Source organism: Boleophthalmus pectinirostris, unplaced genomic scaffold (genome assembly GCF_026225935.1).
Source record: "Boleophthalmus pectinirostris isolate CB_2022bp ecotype Guang Dong unplaced genomic scaffold, ASM2622593v1 HiC_scaffold_17, whole genome shotgun sequence".
In the NCBI taxonomy this organism is placed as follows: domain Eukaryota; kingdom Metazoa; phylum Chordata; class Actinopteri; order Gobiiformes; family Gobiidae; genus Boleophthalmus; species Boleophthalmus pectinirostris.
In genome coordinates, this window is record NW_026571115.1 from 17,756,700 (window position 1) to 17,774,018 (window position 17,319).

A 17,319-nucleotide genomic window follows, 5' to 3' on the forward strand; every position below is an offset into this window, starting at 1 on the left:
CTGAATGCTTCAACATGATATGCTAAATATTAAAAAGATTTTTTGGGGGAAAGGGGGCGATCAATTACCACTTACAAGATAAGTTACCATAGTATCAAGTTTCTACAAAACAATGTCCAGTAGGTTTAAATAAGAAAAAAATACCCTCGCCTCTTGTGGAAGGATGTATTTTTTGGTTTACAGGTTACATTTGCAGTCTGTTTGATTAGTTAAATAGAATCCGTCAAGCCGTTCATCAGTGAAATACAATTATATAATAAACAATAAAAATCTATAACATTTTTACAATACTTGCTGGTTATATCAGTATTCCTGAGGTGGCAATTGCCAAATATACAGTACCTAAGTTTAAAAGCTCACTTAACAGTGACAGACTCCAACCAAGTAAGCACCTCCTGAAGCCCTTGTCCAGAGGAGGCACTTAGTTCCATTGTTGTGATTGACTGAGTGGCAGATGCAAGAATATCTTCTAATCGGAAAAGTGACTTAATTTCGATAAGACTCATTAAGCAAGGGATGTCCCTGAAATACATAGAATAATACCAATACATTTATTAAGATATTAAAAGTATTAAAATAATATTTCGAAAATATTCACTTTACATGTTTCAGACATACCTTTTGTTAAAAATTAGCAGCACAGAAACATCTTGAAGAGGCTCAGCTGCCAGAACTGACAGAAGCTGGATGCAGGATGAAGATATCTGAGAAGTGTTGGATGCGTCCACCATGAACTATAAATGCCAAAGAAGCATTACTATGACACATTGGGTCACAACTGTGTTTGTTTAAGGTAATAACCTACTATGACTGAAGAGGCATCACTGTAATAACTTGGCCATATTGGGCTCATGCAGCCCCCAAGTTCTCTTAATGTCACCTTCTTTTTCCTCTTCAAGCTGATGTCTATTAAGTTGGTTCCAACCTGTGAAAGGGAAGAATTTTAGATAAACATTTAACGTCGTACTGAAGCACCATAAAACATTATCGTGGTTTACCGTTGGTAAAGTAGAAGGGGGTGCCTCAAGCTCGTCAAAGCCATGCCTACTAAACCATAAAACATGTTAAGAAAAATGGCAACATCAGCAGCTACAGAGAAGAACAAAAACATTTGACAAATTGTATTGCTTCTCATGGGGTGACCATTAGCGCAGCCCTATACCCACTGCTAGATCCAAAGGATATTTTGCAAACGCTTTAATAGCAGAGTTTTCCCGACACCTGTCGCGCCAAGTAGCAGACAGGTGTCAATCTTGATCATGTCTGTTTGTCCGCAAGGACATAACGGATTTTTAATCCAGCGACAGCAATTAGCGAGCATAGCCTACGAGCCTAGCATCGCAAAACCAGAAAGCCTCATCCAGCGCCATGGTGATATCCACGTGACCCCAGAGTCTCATGGTGATTGGACAACAGCACAAGGAAGGCGTATCTTTTCTCTGATTGGTTATGGTAAAGGAAACACAACAGTCTGCATGCATGGTTTAGTTACTGTTGTTTTATTTACAGGCATAGGCTGTAATTACTCAGTATTTACCCATCTATAAATCCACATCATTGCTATGGAAGCCAAACTAAAGCAAGAGTTGGGTACTTCAAGGCTCAGATCAACTGGTCATTCAAGCGGCGGCTGTATCAGCGAGGGCCAAAGTTATGATACTGACAGCGGGAGGATTTTTGTAAAGATAAACCATAAAAGCGAGGTAATCTTTTCTTTTTTTTTTTGTATTTAGCTTTAGATTAACGCCGTCACGCATACGCAGACATTATAGAAACACAAAACTGTAGCTTACTGTAAAGCTCCCACATTTTTTTTTTTTAGGCCAAATTGATGTTTGATGGCGAAATGGCTAGCCTTGAAGCCATCTTAAAGACTTCAACAATTAAGGTTCCGAAGCCTGTGAAGGTGATCGAACTTGACAGGGGATGTGTATTTGTAATGGAACATCTGGACATGAAATGTCTCAGCAGGTAAGATACATCCCAACAACACAGTTACAAGCGGTGTGCAAATACCATTATTACTACATTATGCAGGCACTCACAGCACCTTGGAGAACAATTAGCAGACATGCATCTTTATAACAAGAGGCAGTTGGAAAAACTAAACAAAGATCAACAGACAATTGGTAAGGTACATATTTAAAGACATATTTAAAACTTAATGCAGTTCATTCTCAACTGCAGTGTCTGTTGCAACTCATTCCTTTTTAGGAAAAGGAGCAGAACAGGTGGATTCAAACGTAGTGGTAAAATTTGGCTTTGATGTTTCTACATGTTGTGGATACCTACCACAAGTAAGACCAAAATATAACAATATAATTGTATAAACTAATTCATTTGACAGCAACTTTACTTTTTTTTGCTTTTCTCTCCCTCAGGCTAATGACTGGCAGGAAGACTGGGTAACGTTTTTCACCAGACAGCGACTTGACCATCAGCTAAATCTAATTGAGAAGTCATATGGAGACAGAGAATCTAGAGAACTATGGGCAAAGTTGCAGGTGAGTAATGTAATTTATATGGTGATTAGTAGGATTTGTTTACCATTTACTGTTACTGTTTACTTTATTATTATTATTTTTTTTAGCTTCAGATTCCACAGTTTTTCAAAGATGTGGAAATCGTCCCTGCTTTGATTCATGGTGACTTATGGAGCGGTAATGTGGGAGAATGTGCAGAGGGTCCTGTCATCTTTGATCCTGCTTCCTTTTATGGTCATTCTGAATATGAATTGGGTATTGCAGGGATGTTTGGTGGGTTTGGTAAATCCTTTTACTCTGCATATCATGAGAAAATACCCAAAGCCCCAGGCTTTGCCCAAAGACACCAGCTTTACCAACTTTTCCACTATCTGAATCACTGGAACCACTTTGGGGGTAGTTACAGGGGCTCCTCAATAAGAATAATGAAAGATCTGTTAAAATAGTCTTGAAAATGTATGAGCATACACAGCTGTCACAAGACATTCCTATGGATTGGAATGTAAAATACTATGGATACCCTACTACATTTAATGTACTCATCCCTTTGACAGAAAAAAGCAATTAACATGTGCAGGAATAAAACGTATTGTTCCATCAAAGCGCCACATGTAGCAGGTAATGTATCAAAAATAAATTTATTTTAGTCGTGTTAAAACATAAAGACATTTAGAAGGTAATTTTTTATCACAGTAATACTACTACTACTACTAATAATAATAATAATGATGATAATAATAAAATTCATAAAACAAAACAAGCCTCTGTAATTTATTTTCTTTAAGAATTTTTAATTTTACGTGACGTTTCTGTCTTCACATGTCACGTGATTGCTTGTTCTAAGTGGGCTTCCATACCAGGCATGGGCGTGAACTAGACTGAACACGACATCCGCACACCTTAGGAAAAACTGTTCGTCATTATGCTAAAATGTGTTTTAAATTGACCTAGAAATACATTTTACTTTATCGCCAATAAGCTTATTAGTATGTTATTCCACGCGTAACACCGATTGTCGCGTATCTGTTTACATTAAAAAAACGAAAAACCACATGCTAATTGAAACTAGCTAGTTGTTACAAAAAATACCTCTGTAACAGACGGATTGATAAAAATGGCTTTACCTGATAACGACGGAGGTATGACGGGAGGAGAAGGGGGAGACTCGGATATTCTGGCTAAAACCTGTTTATTGGGAGGCTTCAGTGACAGCGATGAGACCAAAACAATCATCTCCAGCCTTCCAGAAATTCACGGGGATGTGACAGCTACTGAAGTTACAATGCAGAAGATTTTGGGTGAGATGCTTACTACTACTACTACTACTACTACTACTACTACTACTACTACTACTACTACTACTACTACTGTTAGTAGTAATAATACTTTGGGGATGTCTTACTTAGGGGTGTGCAAAAATATTGAAATATCGATATATCGTATCGTTTAATGTGATGATACAGTATCGATATCATGGACTGCTGTATCGATATATTGTCAAGAGTAATTTTTGGTATATTTTACTAAATTATTTTGTGTAAAATAACTTCGCACAAACTTAGTAAACTTTTAGTATAACAACCATGAGTTAGCCTTTTTTACACTGAACCATATCGAATCAATGTGAAATATATTGTAACGAATCCTGTCGAATCGAAAGCTCACTGTAGCTCAAGCGTACCGTATCGTAGCCTATGTATCGAGGTTTGTATCGTATCGACAGCTTCTTAATGATATCCAGCCCTAGTCTTACTGCTATTAATTGTGTTATCTTTTTTCAGTTATAATGAACAGATATCAAGAGCAACCACATCTGCTTGACCCACATCTTGGTACCATATAATTTCCCAGTTTTGCCATTTTGTTGGTAGTCCGTCTAATGTCTAATACCAACTTTTTGCATCTAATAGATTGGATGGTGAATATGTTGCTGGAATTTATAAGAAGTGAAACATCCCCACCGTCGTTAGTCCATCTAAGCTTCAAGTTTCTCTATATAATCTGCAAGGTTTGTTGGTTTCATGTAGATTTTGCATACTGTGCATTAAACATAACAACAAATCAGTCTGTGTATGTTCTTGAATATTTTGAACTAATGTGCACAATTGACCAGGTGCGTGGCTATAAAGTCTTCATGCAGCTGTTTCCTCACGAGGTTGCTGATGTTCAACCTGTTCTGGACCTACTATTAAGACAAGATCCCAAAGACAACGAGGTAAAGTGTAAAACTAAGAACATATGATTAACATAACTTTATGGTAGTTTGATATTATTGTGTTAATCACTTTTCCATCTTTTAGACCTGGGAAACCCGCTACATGCTTTTATTGTGGCTGTCAATGACCTGCCTAATACCCTTTGACCTCTATCGGCTGGATGGTCATTTAGAGTCTGATGGAGGACATGCGAGAGAGTCAACTATGGATCGTATTTTAGGCATAGCAAAAGTAAGTGGCAATATTGTAGTATTTTATGAATTACTGAGTTAAATAATGCTTTATGCTAAATTAATACTGTGTTTTTGTAGTCTTATCTGGTTGTAAGTGACACTCCTAGGGATGCTGCATCAGTACTGGTATCAAAGTAAGTATAACAAGTGATGATTGTAATATGTTAAATATAAGCCTTTGGTGAACACAATCCAGTAATTTAAATATTAGTTTTCAACTAAGTTGTAGTTGTAATATACTCAAACACCAGAGGGCAGTGTAATCCTTTACATGTTTTCACTTACATGTTTGTGTATAATCTTCAAAGCTTGTTTTGAACATGCCTCTGCAGGTTCATGACGCGCCCAGATGTGAAGCAGAAGCGCCTAGGAGACTTTTTAGACTGGAGCCTTACCATTCTTTCCCAGACCAATGATCAGTCTATGACTGATATTATGGTTCTGGATGGAATTCTGCAATCTCTGGTAATGCATAAAAATCATGGCCTTAAATACCGCATTATCAGCAGCTGAGTTTCTGTGAGTCAAGTGTAGTTATTTGGCAATGCATTATTAAGTCCTGGAAGCAATCTGCAAGAGCAGACATGACTAGTACGTTTCACCTGACGCAGTGTTAACAGGTGTAGAATGCACCTGCTGCTGTGTGTGTGCTCAAAGCTAAACGGTTACTAAATAAAAATGAACACTACTGTTGAAAAATTATATTGATGCCTTTTAGACATGCATAGATTTCCTTTTATTATCATCACAAGAGTCTTGAAATCCAAAGTAAAAGTAAGTAATTCAGCCCTCGAGCAGTGGTAATGTTGGCCAATCCACTGGCACTGCATGTTTAGAAAGCGGTTTTGTGTATTACCTCTTTCTAAATGTCGCTGTAGGCACTCTGGCTCTGTAAAATCTCTTGGTGAGCTTAAAGGACCTCAACCTTTTTGATTTGTTTATGATCAAGGAGGGTTATTTTAGGTAAAAAGGCTAGAAGAAGCATTGCATTACATACATTTTTGTAATGATTTAAATATTTGTCCACCTCTCTGTCAGATCTATAGTTTAAAATCAAATATATCTCTTTGATGTTTTAAAATTAATAATATTTTGTTATCATTCTAGGCCAAACTCTTGAAGCATGGAAAACGAGATGATCTCCTTCAGTATGGTAAGTCCCAGTTTCATATTTGATTTTTATTTCATGTTACTTTGTTTGTTCATGTTGTGGTTGATTTTGTCCTAAGCTCCTACAGTACTTCAGTCTCTTAAGCAGAAACACTTGTCTGACAGTAACCAAGCCATGCTGCGGAAACTAGGAGTAAAACTAACCCAGAGGCTTGGCCTCACTTTTCTCAAGCCACGTTTGGCTTCTTGGAGGTAAGACTAAGATCTGCTGTATTGTTTGTATCCAGAAGCAATGGTTAAAACATCACCTATAAATTATACATTCTTAAATATGCAAACCTTTTTCAGATATCAAAGAGGAAGTCGTTCACTTGCTGCTAACCTATCCATGCCCCAGTCATATCCTGTTAGTCCTAATTTAGAGCCACAAGAATTGGATGAGGACTATGATATTCCAGAGGAGGTGGAGACTGTGATTGGTTGGTTTGATCTTTATGTATAAAAAAATTATTATTGAAGAAAATCATATCTAAACATGTTTTGCGTATGCAGACCATCTTCTTGTAGGACTGAAAGATAAGGAAACCATTGTGCGGTGGTCTGCAGCTAAGGGGTAGCTATGCATCTTTTACAACTTGTTTTTAGCCTCAGAGTTGCATTTAAAATAATAGATTGTTTCATTCTATGTAAATGAAGGCATTATTTAAAATCTCTTGTTTTATGTTTCAGTATTGGGCGTGTGACTGGAAGACTTCCCAAAGAACTGGCAGATGAGGTGGTTGGATCAGTGTTAGACTGCTTCAGGTAATCTCTCGTTTCTGTTTTAAATCAAATCTTATCCATCTTCTCTTTGTCATACTGTCAATATGTAGAATTCACCAGTTTGCTTTGTTTTGTTTTTTTCATTTGATTGTATGTCTTAATGAAGCTTTCAGGAAACTGATAATGCTTGGCATGGAGGCTGTTTAGCCCTGGCAGAACTGGGCAGGAGAGGGCTTCTGCTCCCTTCTAGACTGAAAGATGGTAGGTGTTAATATAAGACAGATGACTGATATATAAACATATTTTATTTGTTCAATGTCTAAATACATTTGCATTGTTTAGCAACAACAGTTTGTATCATAAAGTGTTCATTTCAACCCACATAAACATTTCATCTGTAGATATAATTCCTCTGATAAAAGTTTTCTTTATTACTATCCTTGTGGCAATAGACGTGTTACACCTGCTCCCCTTTGAATAATTTAATTTCAGTGCTTTAACCCTGACATTGTCAAATAACATTTTCATGTGGAGGCTTGTAGTGTTCAGGGTAAGACATTTTTGTCCTTTGGCATCAGTCCTATATTTCTACAATAGTTGATCTGTTAGCAGCAGCGAGGCCTCCTTCTCACAGCCCGTCCTGTGGTCTTTGCCCTCTTTGTTGGCTTGTGGTTGTCATTTTCATATTTGTCTTTGTTTTTCCGTTTCACTATCTTTGCCTCAGTCTCTGTTGTACTTTTTGTTCTCTCTTGAAGTGTACTTGAGGATTCTTCCAGTTCTGTGACACCTCTGTTAAGATCATAAGAGGTTGCAGAGCTAGCACTGGCCAGTTGACAGAGTGCTAGTGCTGCTGTCTGCCTTTGGTCACAAACTTCCTCTTCATCCATCTCCACACCCAGCTCCCACTGAGGGGTTTCAGTTGTGCTCCAAACTGAGGGATTGATATGAGATGGTCGGATACTCAGATTGAGAGGCAATTCTTCTCTGCCTAAACTGTCACTGCCATGTCTGAGTGGAGAACTATCTTCCTTGTCATGGCTTCTTGTTGAGAGGTTGAGTGGTGCTACCTCTTCTCTGTTATCAGTAACCACTGAACGCTGTTTATCAGCTGATCTGAAAATGTTAAGAAGACTAGTTAGAATCACTCTAAAAAACAAAACAAAACAGTATCAGTAGTTTAGCTTACCCTGGGTCCACATGCTGTCTTCTGAGTTGCATTAAAATCTCAGCAGAGCTTTCTTCTCTTGAGTCAGGGCAGCTGGGTTGTGAGAGAGGAGGTGTGTACTGTGGTCCCTCTGAATCTGTTTGGACATTGTTTGAGTTGCATGGTCTATCAGGGGACCCCGAGGCTGAACAACCCTCTTTAGGACTCAGTCTAGTTGCTTTATCGTTGTTTGGCCCTTGGTTGTTCTCCTCTACCGGGCCTGTGCTATGACTGGCTCGACTTTGTAAGTAAAACTCATAGTCTTTTGACCCAAGGCTTGGGCTATACATGTCAAGAGGAAGATATCTTGGTCCCGTTATTGGCATGGCAAGTTCATGTGGTCTATAGAGGCTGTAGTGAAGAGGAGGAGTGGGGTGGAGAGAGGGGCAGTATCGGTAAGAGTATGGGGGGAAGAGGGGAGGGTAAGTTGGGGTAACAGGTTGAGGTACAACTGGCCTTTGTGGGTCCAGGAACTCAGGCCTGAAAGAGTTGGAGTTTGGATCACTTCTGTGGTGGTTTGCAGTGAGGTAGTATGGCGGATAGAGGCCTTGGTCTGTTAGGATATATGGGGGGTATTCAGGCACCATTGGAGGGGGGTAGGGTTTTAAAGGGACGGGTGGTGTCGTCATAGTACCCCATGGAAAGCCAGGCTGGTGTAAAGTGCTTGTCTTTGGATCTTCTAGCTTCACTGCTGAAGGTTTCTCAGTTCCTGTTGGTGTTACTGGGGAGAAGGCGGATGGGCGTGGCAGAGACATTGGCTCATTATTTTCTGTGTTGTCTGAATCAACAACTGGACTGGTCAAACTCTCTCTCTCCTTGTTGTCTGGACTATTACATACCACGTCTACCTCCTCCGTGTCCTCCTTACTCTTATCCTCTTCTGTTTTGTTCTCCCCATTCATGTTTTTATCAACATTTTGAAGTGCTGGGGAGGGGATAGGACTGTCCTTAGTTTTGGGCCCAAGAGCTTTGACTGTAGTTTTGATCTGTCTTGATGCTGTCCCATTCTTCTGCGATACGAGGGAGATGGAGTTTTTACAGAGGTTATATTTCATATGGTTGAATAGATGGGACTTCTCATTGCAGGTGAAAGGACATTGGAAACATTGGTATTTGAATGGTTTTCCTGGTGGTCTGGGAATGTAGTGTGGTCTCTTTGGTTTTCGCTCCTGAGCAGTTTCCATTCTGGTTCACCTTGAATACACACAAACCAAAGCATTTACTTAATTATGTCAAATATACACACAGCTTTTATAATAGTGGCGCCTTATGCCCTAAATTCTATGTATGACAGTCAAGATGTAATTAATAGAGTAGTCGAACTGGTCCGATCGTCTATTCTTACTAGAGGGTTTCTCATCTTTGTTTTTCGCTGCTAAGGCAGAAAAAATCTCAAACCACTTAAAACACTACACCCTGAGGCTAGTTTATTTCTTTTCCAGCTTATTTGGTTGAACATGGGGCATGATTTAAGTTAAACAGCGCTTCTTATGCAAATATCCTGTCAAATGTTTGCATAACAACAGTGTGTATTAGCTGAAAAGACACTTTCTACAAATGTGTTATTGTGAGTTTTGATATCAATCCACTCAACCATACGGTTAATAGAAAGTCAGATATTGTCGGCAGGTGTAACAAGACTAAGCATTTATCAACATGGAGCTGGAGGGCATGCAGAAACTTGCTTTCACTTGCAGCACTACTAAACTCAGCGCTGTTGGCGTGGGAACCAGAAGGCACCTGCTTCCCATGACTACACCTGTGGGATGCACTCATCCTTCATTCATCACGGACTGATGAAATTCCCTTTCCCAAGATGCACCAATAACAAAAAGACCAAGACAGTTTCAGTTAAATGTTGAGTTTCAATACCTCCACAATAGATATTAACCTAACTATTTACTGCCAGGTTCAAGCCCTTGAGGTCCTCCTTTGAAATGAAGCATCACCTGGAGCAGTGAGTTAAGTGAGGCTAGGTGCTGGCGGCTGCTTGGAGAAACCGGCTTGTCGTGCGCTGTCGCAAGAAGTTGTCACTCAAGTTTCTGTTCAACTGTAGGAGCATGCACAGCCACTCCCTAAGGACTCAAATTCAGTCTAAAGCCCAATTTAACCTAAAATATATTATTCTCAAAGATTAAGAATTTTTAATTGTCCATCAAAACGATCAGATAAATGCAGTATATAAATGTGTTTAATTAAATTTGTAACATTAACAGTTAGTTATACAGTTAAATTATTTTAAAAAAATACAGCAGTACCATTTTATTTCTACATTATTATTTTTCACATGTGACTGCAAATGTTATTAAATCCTCCTGTTTCACAACAAACCAATCAAGTTGCTGCAGCAGGTGCACACCTCCTCAAATGGTAGGTGAAATAATGAGATAATCAGAACTACAAATTCACATGACAAAAACATCAGATGGACTAATAGAAGCCTCATGTCAATTCAGGTTGCCTTTTGAATAAACCTCTAAGCAAACAAATTAATTAAATAATTTATTGCCTTACCTGCTCAGGTTGAAGTTATGATGTTAGCTGTTTGTCGCTGGAGGAAAGGACTGCCAGACACCTATGATTCTCTGATGATACTTTTAGTTTGGTTTTAGGATGTTTTTCTCGCCAAGGTCTTAGTAAGCTCTTCCGTGTGACCATGCATGTGTGCGCTGCGATTAGGGATGTTAGTGGTGTGGTGACTTCTCCTGTCTGAGGTGTTCACTCACAGTGGGTGGGGCTTTAACCAAAACAGTAGGGCCCTGAGGCAACAGTGATGTATCTGATATTAGTCAGGCCTGGAGCAATGATTTACATGATGAGGATAGGGACATTTGCATTGTTTATGTTTACATTTCCTCTTTGTTATAGAATGTAAATAACCATAGCATCCCTTGTGATCAGGGTCTTTCCATGGTGCTCTCAATGACACAATTTTTGTCCCACTCATTACGTCGCACTAAAATTCCAAATTAAACCATATCTGACCCTTTAAACTGTACTTTTTAAAGTGAATACCATAGAGCTTTGATCGGTATTGGATGCAGGTGATTACAAGACTACTTTCCCACAGTGGAAAAGGAGGACAAGAGGCAGGCACTAGCATGAGCATGCTTTGGCATGTGACAAGTTTGGATCCACATGCCACTAAAAATTGATAAACCGTTATTGTGCTGCACAGTAAAAGGCTGTATAATACTGTTTCCTTAGATTTTAGATTGTATTTATGTCTGTTTGTTTTCAGTTGTGCCACTGATCATCAAGTCTCTGACCTATGAGGAGAAGCGGGGAGCCTGCAGTGTGGGCTCCAATGTGCGGGATGCTGCCTGTTATGTTTGCTGGTCTTTCGCCAGGGCCTATGAACCTAAGGAGCTCACGCCTTTTGTTATACAGATCGCAAGGTAACAGTTTACTTACTAAATTGTAGCATTAAAAGTTAAAAGCTTTAATATTATTCTTCTACCTCTCTCAGGTTTTGGTAAGAGTGGGTTACAGCCAGGGCTCATTTCATTTGTAGTCACAAACTACACTAGTCACAAGACCCAGAGAATAAAGATTGGTTTAAGTTAAGAAGAGCAAAAATTGTCCATGTTTAGTTTAATTTTGATTTGAAGGGACAATGTACACAGACATTAAGCTCATAAAAACAGCGATGTTCTGCATGAGATTATTGCTAAACATCTACTTTCCATGTGGAGTCCCTTGTGACAATGTCATAAAAGTGAACAATATAAAGGTCTCACCCTACTTTTGCTGTTTGGTTTAATGTAGTGTCTATGTTAAACCTGTATTGTGAGGCTTAATAAAATAATATATACAATGGGATTTTACAGAACAAAAGAAATCAGCTCCATTCCATTTATGAATGATAGAATAAATGTGAGGATAAATTGATATCTGTAATTTGTCTCTTAAATCGATGTACTTACTCTATTGTACAATGTAACAAGTACAATGTAACAAGATGAGAACATAACCTAACCCCTCTAACCCTAACTTTAAGCTTTAGTACCATGAAATTACATTGATTACAGTACTGTAAAATAAAGGGTCTGCAGTATATTTTTAGTGGCTGTACAGGGACTGAACACCTTTCCAATCAATGTAAAACTTTATTCCTTTCTTATGTTCTGTATGTTAGAAGATTCAGTTAATGTATTATTGTTGTTTGGTAGTTGTTTGAGAATAATAAATAATTCTCGAGGTTTTAGTCTTAGACATAAGAATGTTGGAAGATTTAAATATCCACTGTATACATAGTGCAGTCATGACAGTCCCAGGTCCTGCTGCACGTTGCCTCTTTGTCAATAGTAAGGCCAAACATGCTCACAGCAGAGAGCAGGCTCTGAGCATGTTTGGACCTGTGGTCCTGACTGTGCAGAGTTAGACCAGCTCTACAGAGTCAGTTTGAACCCCTGAAGTAGTATTATCCAGAGTCGCGACAGCACCCGCCCTCTCCCGTCTGCAGGACTGCCAGGTTTCGCCTGTTGCTGTAGGTTTCGGTCGCCGTTTGGCACTCGTCTTTAGACAAGCTGGTTCCTGCTCAATTCGTCACAGCTTGATGACATTTGGAGAAAACTCACTTTTGCAAATGTGGGACTAAGTGACTTGCGGGCACAGAGTTATGCCCAGAGTTACACAGTCATACACTTTAATTGTAGCAGCTGCAGATATAAATCATAAACTGTTCTTGAGGGTAATGAGGTGATTTCAGCACTGGTTTTGTTTCCAAGGCCTCATGGCAAACCAGTGAGTAAATCTAAACAGTTTAGCTGCAGGCCGGATTTCTGTTGATTGGGGCCAAAGTGAAGAAGGGCCAATCGGGTTTAGATCTCCACACTTTAACATAACATTTTATCAGTGTAACAGTTCTCAGTGTTTTCCTTATATGTGCTACAGTGTCTTGTTGTGTCCATAGTGCTCTGGTTATCACAGCTGTGTTTGATCGAGATGTGAACTGTCGCCGAGCTGCGTCTGTGAGTCCTCTCCTCATCCACTCTGTGCTTTTCATGAGATACAGTTACATGGTAAAAATCAACTTTATGTCCCATTTTGTTTCAGGCTGCCTTCCAGGAGAATGTTGGCAGGCAGGTTTGTAACCACAGTATTGAGTACTTATACAGTATGACTAATAGAATTACAGTAATTTCAAATACTTTATAACTTTTATTCAAGTCTTGTTCAAACTTGCCTTGTTAGTATCTGTCAAACGCTTAATTATATGAAAAATAAAAGTGACCACTAGTTAATAGCATATTGCTAATTTGTTACACTATTCTCACTGTCTCTTTTTATAATAGGGGACATTCCCTCATGGCATTGACATATTGACGGCAGCAGATTACTACTCTGTTGGTAACCTCAGCAACTGCTATCTGAACATAAGGTATGAATGGGATGTTGATTCTTCATAGCTTGAGGTGAAATGTACACAACTCTTCTCAAACTTCGTCATTATTGTAAAGCCTCTCCTTGTGGTCCAAAGCAAGAAGAAAGTGAAAAATGATCAGATGAAGGCTTTTTGGCAAAATGTTATCTCGAAATAAAAATAATAAAGTTTAAAAAAGTGTGCTATGCAGTTTGTTTGTGTGTTTGTTTGTTTTTTCAATTTAAAACCCTCTGTTTAACCATAATGATGAAGTTTGAGAAAGATAAAGTTTACTGAAATAATCCAATAATCTCTTTTACAGTGTTTATGTAGCCAACTTCCCCGAGTACACGAAAGCACTAATTGACCATTTGATAGAAATGAAGATTAATCACTGGGATAGGTAAGCTTGATATAGATATTATAGGTTCTCATAACAGAATCTATGATTAATCATGATTGTATTTTTTATATATTTATGTCTGATGTTTATTTTTGACAGTGTTGTAAGAGAATTTTCCACTAAAGCACTCCACAACCTGACACCACAAGCCCCTGAATATATGGGAACTACAGGTAAATGTGGCTGTTATCTGTACATTAGTATTAAAGTGTAAAACTTCATAAAAAATAATGATTCAATATAAATCCTTTCTTGTTTGGTTTCAGTACTTCCGCAGCTCTTACCGGTGGCAGTGGGCATCGACCTTCATAGTCGCCATGGAGCCATTTTGGCTTGTGCGGAAATCACACATGCTTTATATAAGCTGGGCCTGCAAAACAATAGGTATAATTGTGTATTCATTATGTTAAGATATCATATAATATGAAAGTTATTTAAATGACTGGATAATGCTTATTTTGTTTTGACAGATCGGTGGTTGACATAATTTCTTCTGAGTGTGTAGAAGGATTGAAAAATATTCATCAGATGGTTTGTCAACTTTTAACTACTTTAAATACGTTCTACTTAAACTTTAATGCTCTCGAATAAGTTATATTAATTTATTTTCCTCAGATACATGACAGAAAGCAGTACAGGTAACTATTTTTTTAATTTTACAAAAAGATTTTGTTTTTAAATTTTATATATTTTGTTTCTATTAGGGGTTACGGCGGAGAGTTGATGAGACCTGCAGGTACTTTATTATTATTATTAGGAGATTAGATATTGAAGCTGCTAAAGGTTATGAAAGTTATGCTTTGGTGCTTTTTTGCAGTGTGCTGTCTCATTGAAAAGCTTTCCCTTTCCAAATTGCCTGTTAAGGATGACCCAGTCATTGGTAAGTCCCAAAGTCTCCCATTTTACTGCAAACAAACCACGTTATGTACCTGTGCTTATGTAAAGTGTCATTGGTTTTCAGGTGGCTGGCAGTGGTTAATTGATGACACCATAAAAAATCTTCACCTCGTGTCCAGTGGAGCTCTAGATAACATTATGGTTAGTTTCTTTATTTAAAAAAAAAAAAAAGTTTTTGTTAATTTAGCTAATATTTTTTTAATTTGTTTAGGCTTCTGTTGTCACTGCATTATCTGCGCTATGTGAGGAGTACTACCAGATCGAACCAGGCCAAGATAATTCTGAAGTGCAAAGTAAGGAAACCTGTAGATTACAAAGTTATCGTAACAGTGAATATAATTTACATAAAATTGTGTCCATTTGTGTCCAGATGTTTTGATATCTCAGTACATCAACGGTCTCCAGAGTCCACAGATGTTGACACGCTGTGGATCTGCCCTGGCTCTTGGTGCTTTGCCTACATTTTTGATCCATAGCAAAATGAAGCAGGTGTGTTAACTTAAGAGGGTTTGTCCAGCTCTCAGCATTAAATCATTGTCTGACCATTTTATCTGCAGTAATTTTTATTATACTAAATTCAATCTGTTTTACATCAGATCCTTGAAGGCCTACGACAGATGTCGGTAAAGAGCCAAGAAGAAGGCAACTTTACAGAAGCAAGGAGAGATGCAATCAAGGCGATTTCTCAGTAAGTACAGACTATCGCCAAAGAATTAAAGGGAGTGTATAAAGAATCTTTATTTGAAATTTCTAAAACAAATGTCCACAAATAAGAAGTAAACATGTTTAGTCCTTATCACTGGCAACTCAAGTTTAGTTGTACTTTTAAACAGTAAGAGTGCAATCCACATACATTCCTTTAACAGAGGTATTTTATACTCTCAAAAATGAGAATCTTTTCTTAATTTCTGACCTCTTTTTTTGGTTTTCAGATTTAATGTTTGAGGAGTCACAAGCCTTAAAGCTAATATAATAACTGTTGCTACATGACATAATTAGTAGTTGCAAGTTGGGTAAAGGCAATTTACAGTTTCATTCTATTGTGTAAAAATCTAATCCTGATTTGACCCATGAATACTTGAGACACATTTGTATTGTGTTTTTTTTAATGTGTATTTTGGTCTTCTTTTTTCTTTCTTTGTGTGGGCTTCCTGTTGCCTGCTTATTCAAACTACAATAAAACCTCGACATCATCCTTACTTTTCCTGCCATACCTGAATGACTGCCCCTTGTTTCTGCCTGTGCCCGCTCCTTAGAAATGTAACTGTTTCCTGACTGAGGTTTATTTATTTTTTGTCATTTCTTTTCAAACAGGGTGTGTGTGAAAGCTGGAGTCTGTGCTGATGGATGCCCAGATTCAGTTCTATGCTCAGAAAACCTTCCAGAGGTGTATGAAGTGTTGCTTAATAGTATGAGCGACTACACCACTGATAGTCGAGGGGACGTGGGGGCCTGGTTAGTGCCTTTTCTCTCTCTGCATCTCAAACATGAATGCTGCACTGTTTGCACCTAAGGACACAGCCACATGTTTTTCATGACTGTCTCAATTGTAGCCTAAAGCCAAGCTTACCTGCCCTCCAGGAATGTCACCGAGCTAGTCACTTGTCCCAACAACATGGGATGGGTGTGATCTAAGGAACATTTAGACTTTTTGTTGTTTGTTTGTGATTACATGATACTTCTTTTTTTTGCATAAAATTCCCCTGAATCTATCAAATAATGTCTTTTATATATCTTTAAACATAATCATATGGATATATTCTGAGTTGTATCAAAATCATGTTTTGGGGTGTGACTTTTCAAAGAATGCACCAGACAACTTCACAAAAACAAATTGTTACCTGGGGCCATGGAGCTCATTTGCGTATAAACTTATGGAATCCGCTGTAGGAAAATGCAAATACCAGCTCAATGACACATATTTGACATTCATAAAAACATGACATTCATAAAATACATAATATTTGATTATTCCATTTTTCTTTTTTAAAAATTTTCTCAGGGTGAGAGAGGCGGCAATGACAAGTTTGATGGATGTGACTCTGCTAGTGTCTGGCACTGCTCCAGAAATCCTTTCACCGGACTTGTGAGTTAGAAAAATATTTTATTGCAAATTTAAATTGTGTACACTTTGTATTTATGTATGTTTCATTGTACATTAGGGTCAGGCGTATGATGTGCTGCTTGGCACAACAGGCTGCAGAGAAGATTGACCGCTACAGAGACCACGCTGGCAACATCTTCCTTCAGCTACTCCACAGCAATGACCCTGTAATACCACACATTCCCCACCAGGAGGAGCTGTTGGCCATTTTTCCTTTGTAAGTTTATTAAACTAATCTTTCACAGATAGTGCACCTGTAAGTCTATAGCATAGGTAACTTTTCTGGTGGAGGGTCAGCAACCTGCTTGTCTTCATGGAGATATAATTGATTGGAATGATCCACAATATACCATTGATCAATATCCTTCACTTAATTATACCTTGAAAAACATGTGTTCTTCTTACTGTGAGTGGGCTTGTAACTCTGATTTGTAATTTGGTCTGGTGGGACATTTGCTTGACTTCCATACTGTGGAATCTTCAGTCTTAAAATCAATAACATCTCCATGGAGACAAGTAGGCATCTTACCCTCCATCATAAA

General features: G+C 38.3%; 4 protein-coding genes across 6 annotated transcripts in view; 2 read left to right on the forward strand and 2 right to left on the reverse strand.

Annotated features, from left to right (window-relative positions):
• Positions 1–153: 153 nt before the first annotated feature.
• Positions 154–1,370, reverse strand: arl16 (ADP-ribosylation factor-like 16). The gene is made up of 5 exons (XM_020932226.2): positions 1,186–1,370; positions 999–1,054; positions 806–925; positions 619–734; positions 154–522 (listed from the first exon to the last, which is right to left on the reverse strand). The coding sequence occupies exons 1-5, from the start codon at positions 1,319–1,321 to the stop codon at positions 357–359; spliced, it is 594 nt and encodes a 197-aa protein (XP_020787885.1). The 5' UTR covers positions 1,322–1,370; the 3' UTR covers positions 154–356.
• fn3krp (fructosamine 3 kinase related protein) lies at positions 1,368–3,179 on the forward strand. Its single transcript, XM_020934964.2, has 6 exons — positions 1,368–1,703; positions 1,823–1,971; positions 2,038–2,129; positions 2,215–2,297; positions 2,382–2,504; positions 2,591–3,179. The coding sequence occupies exons 1-6, from the start codon at positions 1,563–1,565 to the stop codon at positions 2,927–2,929; spliced, it is 927 nt and encodes a 308-aa protein (XP_020790623.1). The 5' UTR covers positions 1,368–1,562; the 3' UTR covers positions 2,930–3,179.
• A 140-nt stretch (positions 3,180–3,319) lies between these two features.
• tbcd (tubulin folding cofactor D) overlaps positions 3,320–17,319 on the forward strand; it is a 28,115-nt gene continuing 14,115 nt past the window's right edge. For 2 of the 3 annotated variants that reach the window (XM_055152861.1, XM_055152862.1), the window contains exons 1-31: positions 3,320–3,781; positions 4,265–4,315; positions 4,394–4,491; positions 4,597–4,698; positions 4,784–4,930; positions 5,011–5,066; positions 5,265–5,397; positions 6,040–6,085; positions 6,162–6,294; positions 6,391–6,521; positions 6,595–6,655; positions 6,772–6,846; positions 6,971–7,065; positions 11,250–11,406; positions 12,924–12,981; positions 13,067–13,096; positions 13,306–13,391; positions 13,696–13,776; positions 13,876–13,949; positions 14,043–14,160; positions 14,247–14,307; positions 14,392–14,414; positions 14,481–14,512; positions 14,594–14,656; positions 14,738–14,814; positions 14,885–14,966; positions 15,044–15,162; positions 15,270–15,361; positions 15,988–16,128; positions 16,676–16,759; positions 16,836–16,994. In XM_055152861.1, coding sequence (XP_055008836.1) covers positions 3,598–3,781; positions 4,265–4,315; positions 4,394–4,491; positions 4,597–4,698; positions 4,784–4,930; positions 5,011–5,066; positions 5,265–5,397; positions 6,040–6,085; positions 6,162–6,294; positions 6,391–6,521; positions 6,595–6,655; positions 6,772–6,846; positions 6,971–7,065; positions 11,250–11,406; positions 12,924–12,981; positions 13,067–13,096; positions 13,306–13,391; positions 13,696–13,776; positions 13,876–13,949; positions 14,043–14,160; positions 14,247–14,307; positions 14,392–14,414; positions 14,481–14,512; positions 14,594–14,656; positions 14,738–14,814; positions 14,885–14,966; positions 15,044–15,162; positions 15,270–15,361; positions 15,988–16,128; positions 16,676–16,759; positions 16,836–16,994 — 2,849 coding nt within the window. In that variant the 5' untranslated portion in view covers positions 3,320–3,597. The remainder of the gene's footprint in view (positions 3,782–4,264; positions 4,316–4,393; positions 4,492–4,596; positions 4,699–4,783; positions 4,931–5,010; positions 5,067–5,264; positions 5,398–6,039; positions 6,086–6,161; positions 6,295–6,390; positions 6,522–6,594; positions 6,656–6,771; positions 6,847–6,970; positions 7,066–11,249; positions 11,407–12,923; positions 12,982–13,066; positions 13,097–13,305; positions 13,392–13,695; positions 13,777–13,875; positions 13,950–14,042; positions 14,161–14,246; positions 14,308–14,391; positions 14,415–14,480; positions 14,513–14,593; positions 14,657–14,737; positions 14,815–14,884; positions 14,967–15,043; positions 15,163–15,269; positions 15,362–15,987; positions 16,129–16,675; positions 16,760–16,835; positions 16,995–17,319) is intronic. The other variant, XM_020932096.2, reaches the window with a different exon arrangement.
• znf750 (zinc finger protein 750) lies at positions 7,282–10,657 on the reverse strand. The gene is made up of 3 exons (XM_020932106.2): positions 10,523–10,657; positions 7,991–9,202; positions 7,282–7,917 (listed from the first exon to the last, which is right to left on the reverse strand). The coding sequence occupies exons 2-3, from the start codon at positions 9,190–9,192 to the stop codon at positions 7,410–7,412; spliced, it is 1,710 nt and encodes a 569-aa protein (XP_020787765.1). The 5' UTR covers positions 9,193–9,202; positions 10,523–10,657; the 3' UTR covers positions 7,282–7,409.

What these genes read in the sequence shown, in the direction of transcription:
- arl16 (XM_020932226.2), bottom strand. Translation starts at nt 1,321, where the DNA reads ATGCTCGCTAATTGCTGTCGCTGGATTAAAAATCCGTTATGTCCTTGC. An exon ending in GTGATGCCTCTTCAGTCATA is followed by an intron (nt 735 to 805) that starts GTAGGTTATTAC and finishes TGGCATTTATAG; the next exon opens with TTCATGGTGGACGCATCCAA. An exon ending in CTGCTAATTTTTAACAAAAG is followed by an intron (nt 523 to 618) that starts GTATGTCTGAAA and finishes TATGTATTTCAG; the next exon opens with GGACATCCCTTGCTTAATGA.
- fn3krp (XM_020934964.2), top strand. Translation starts at nt 1,563, where the DNA reads ATGGAAGCCAAACTAAAGCAAGAGTTGGGTACTTCAAGGCTCAGATCA. An exon ending in GACATGAAATGTCTCAGCAG is followed by an intron (nt 1,972 to 2,037) that starts GTAAGATACATC and finishes TACATTATGCAG; the next exon opens with GCACTCACAGCACCTTGGAG. An exon ending in AACTATGGGCAAAGTTGCAG is followed by an intron (nt 2,505 to 2,590) that starts GTGAGTAATGTA and finishes TATTTTTTTTAG; the next exon opens with CTTCAGATTCCACAGTTTTT.
- znf750 (XM_020932106.2), bottom strand. Translation starts at nt 9,192, where the DNA reads ATGGAAACTGCTCAGGAGCGAAAACCAAAGAGACCACACTACATTCCC. An exon ending in AGACAGCATGTGGACCCAGG is followed by an intron (nt 7,918 to 7,990) that starts GTAAGCTAAACT and finishes TAACATTTTCAG; the next exon opens with ATCAGCTGATAAACAGCGTT.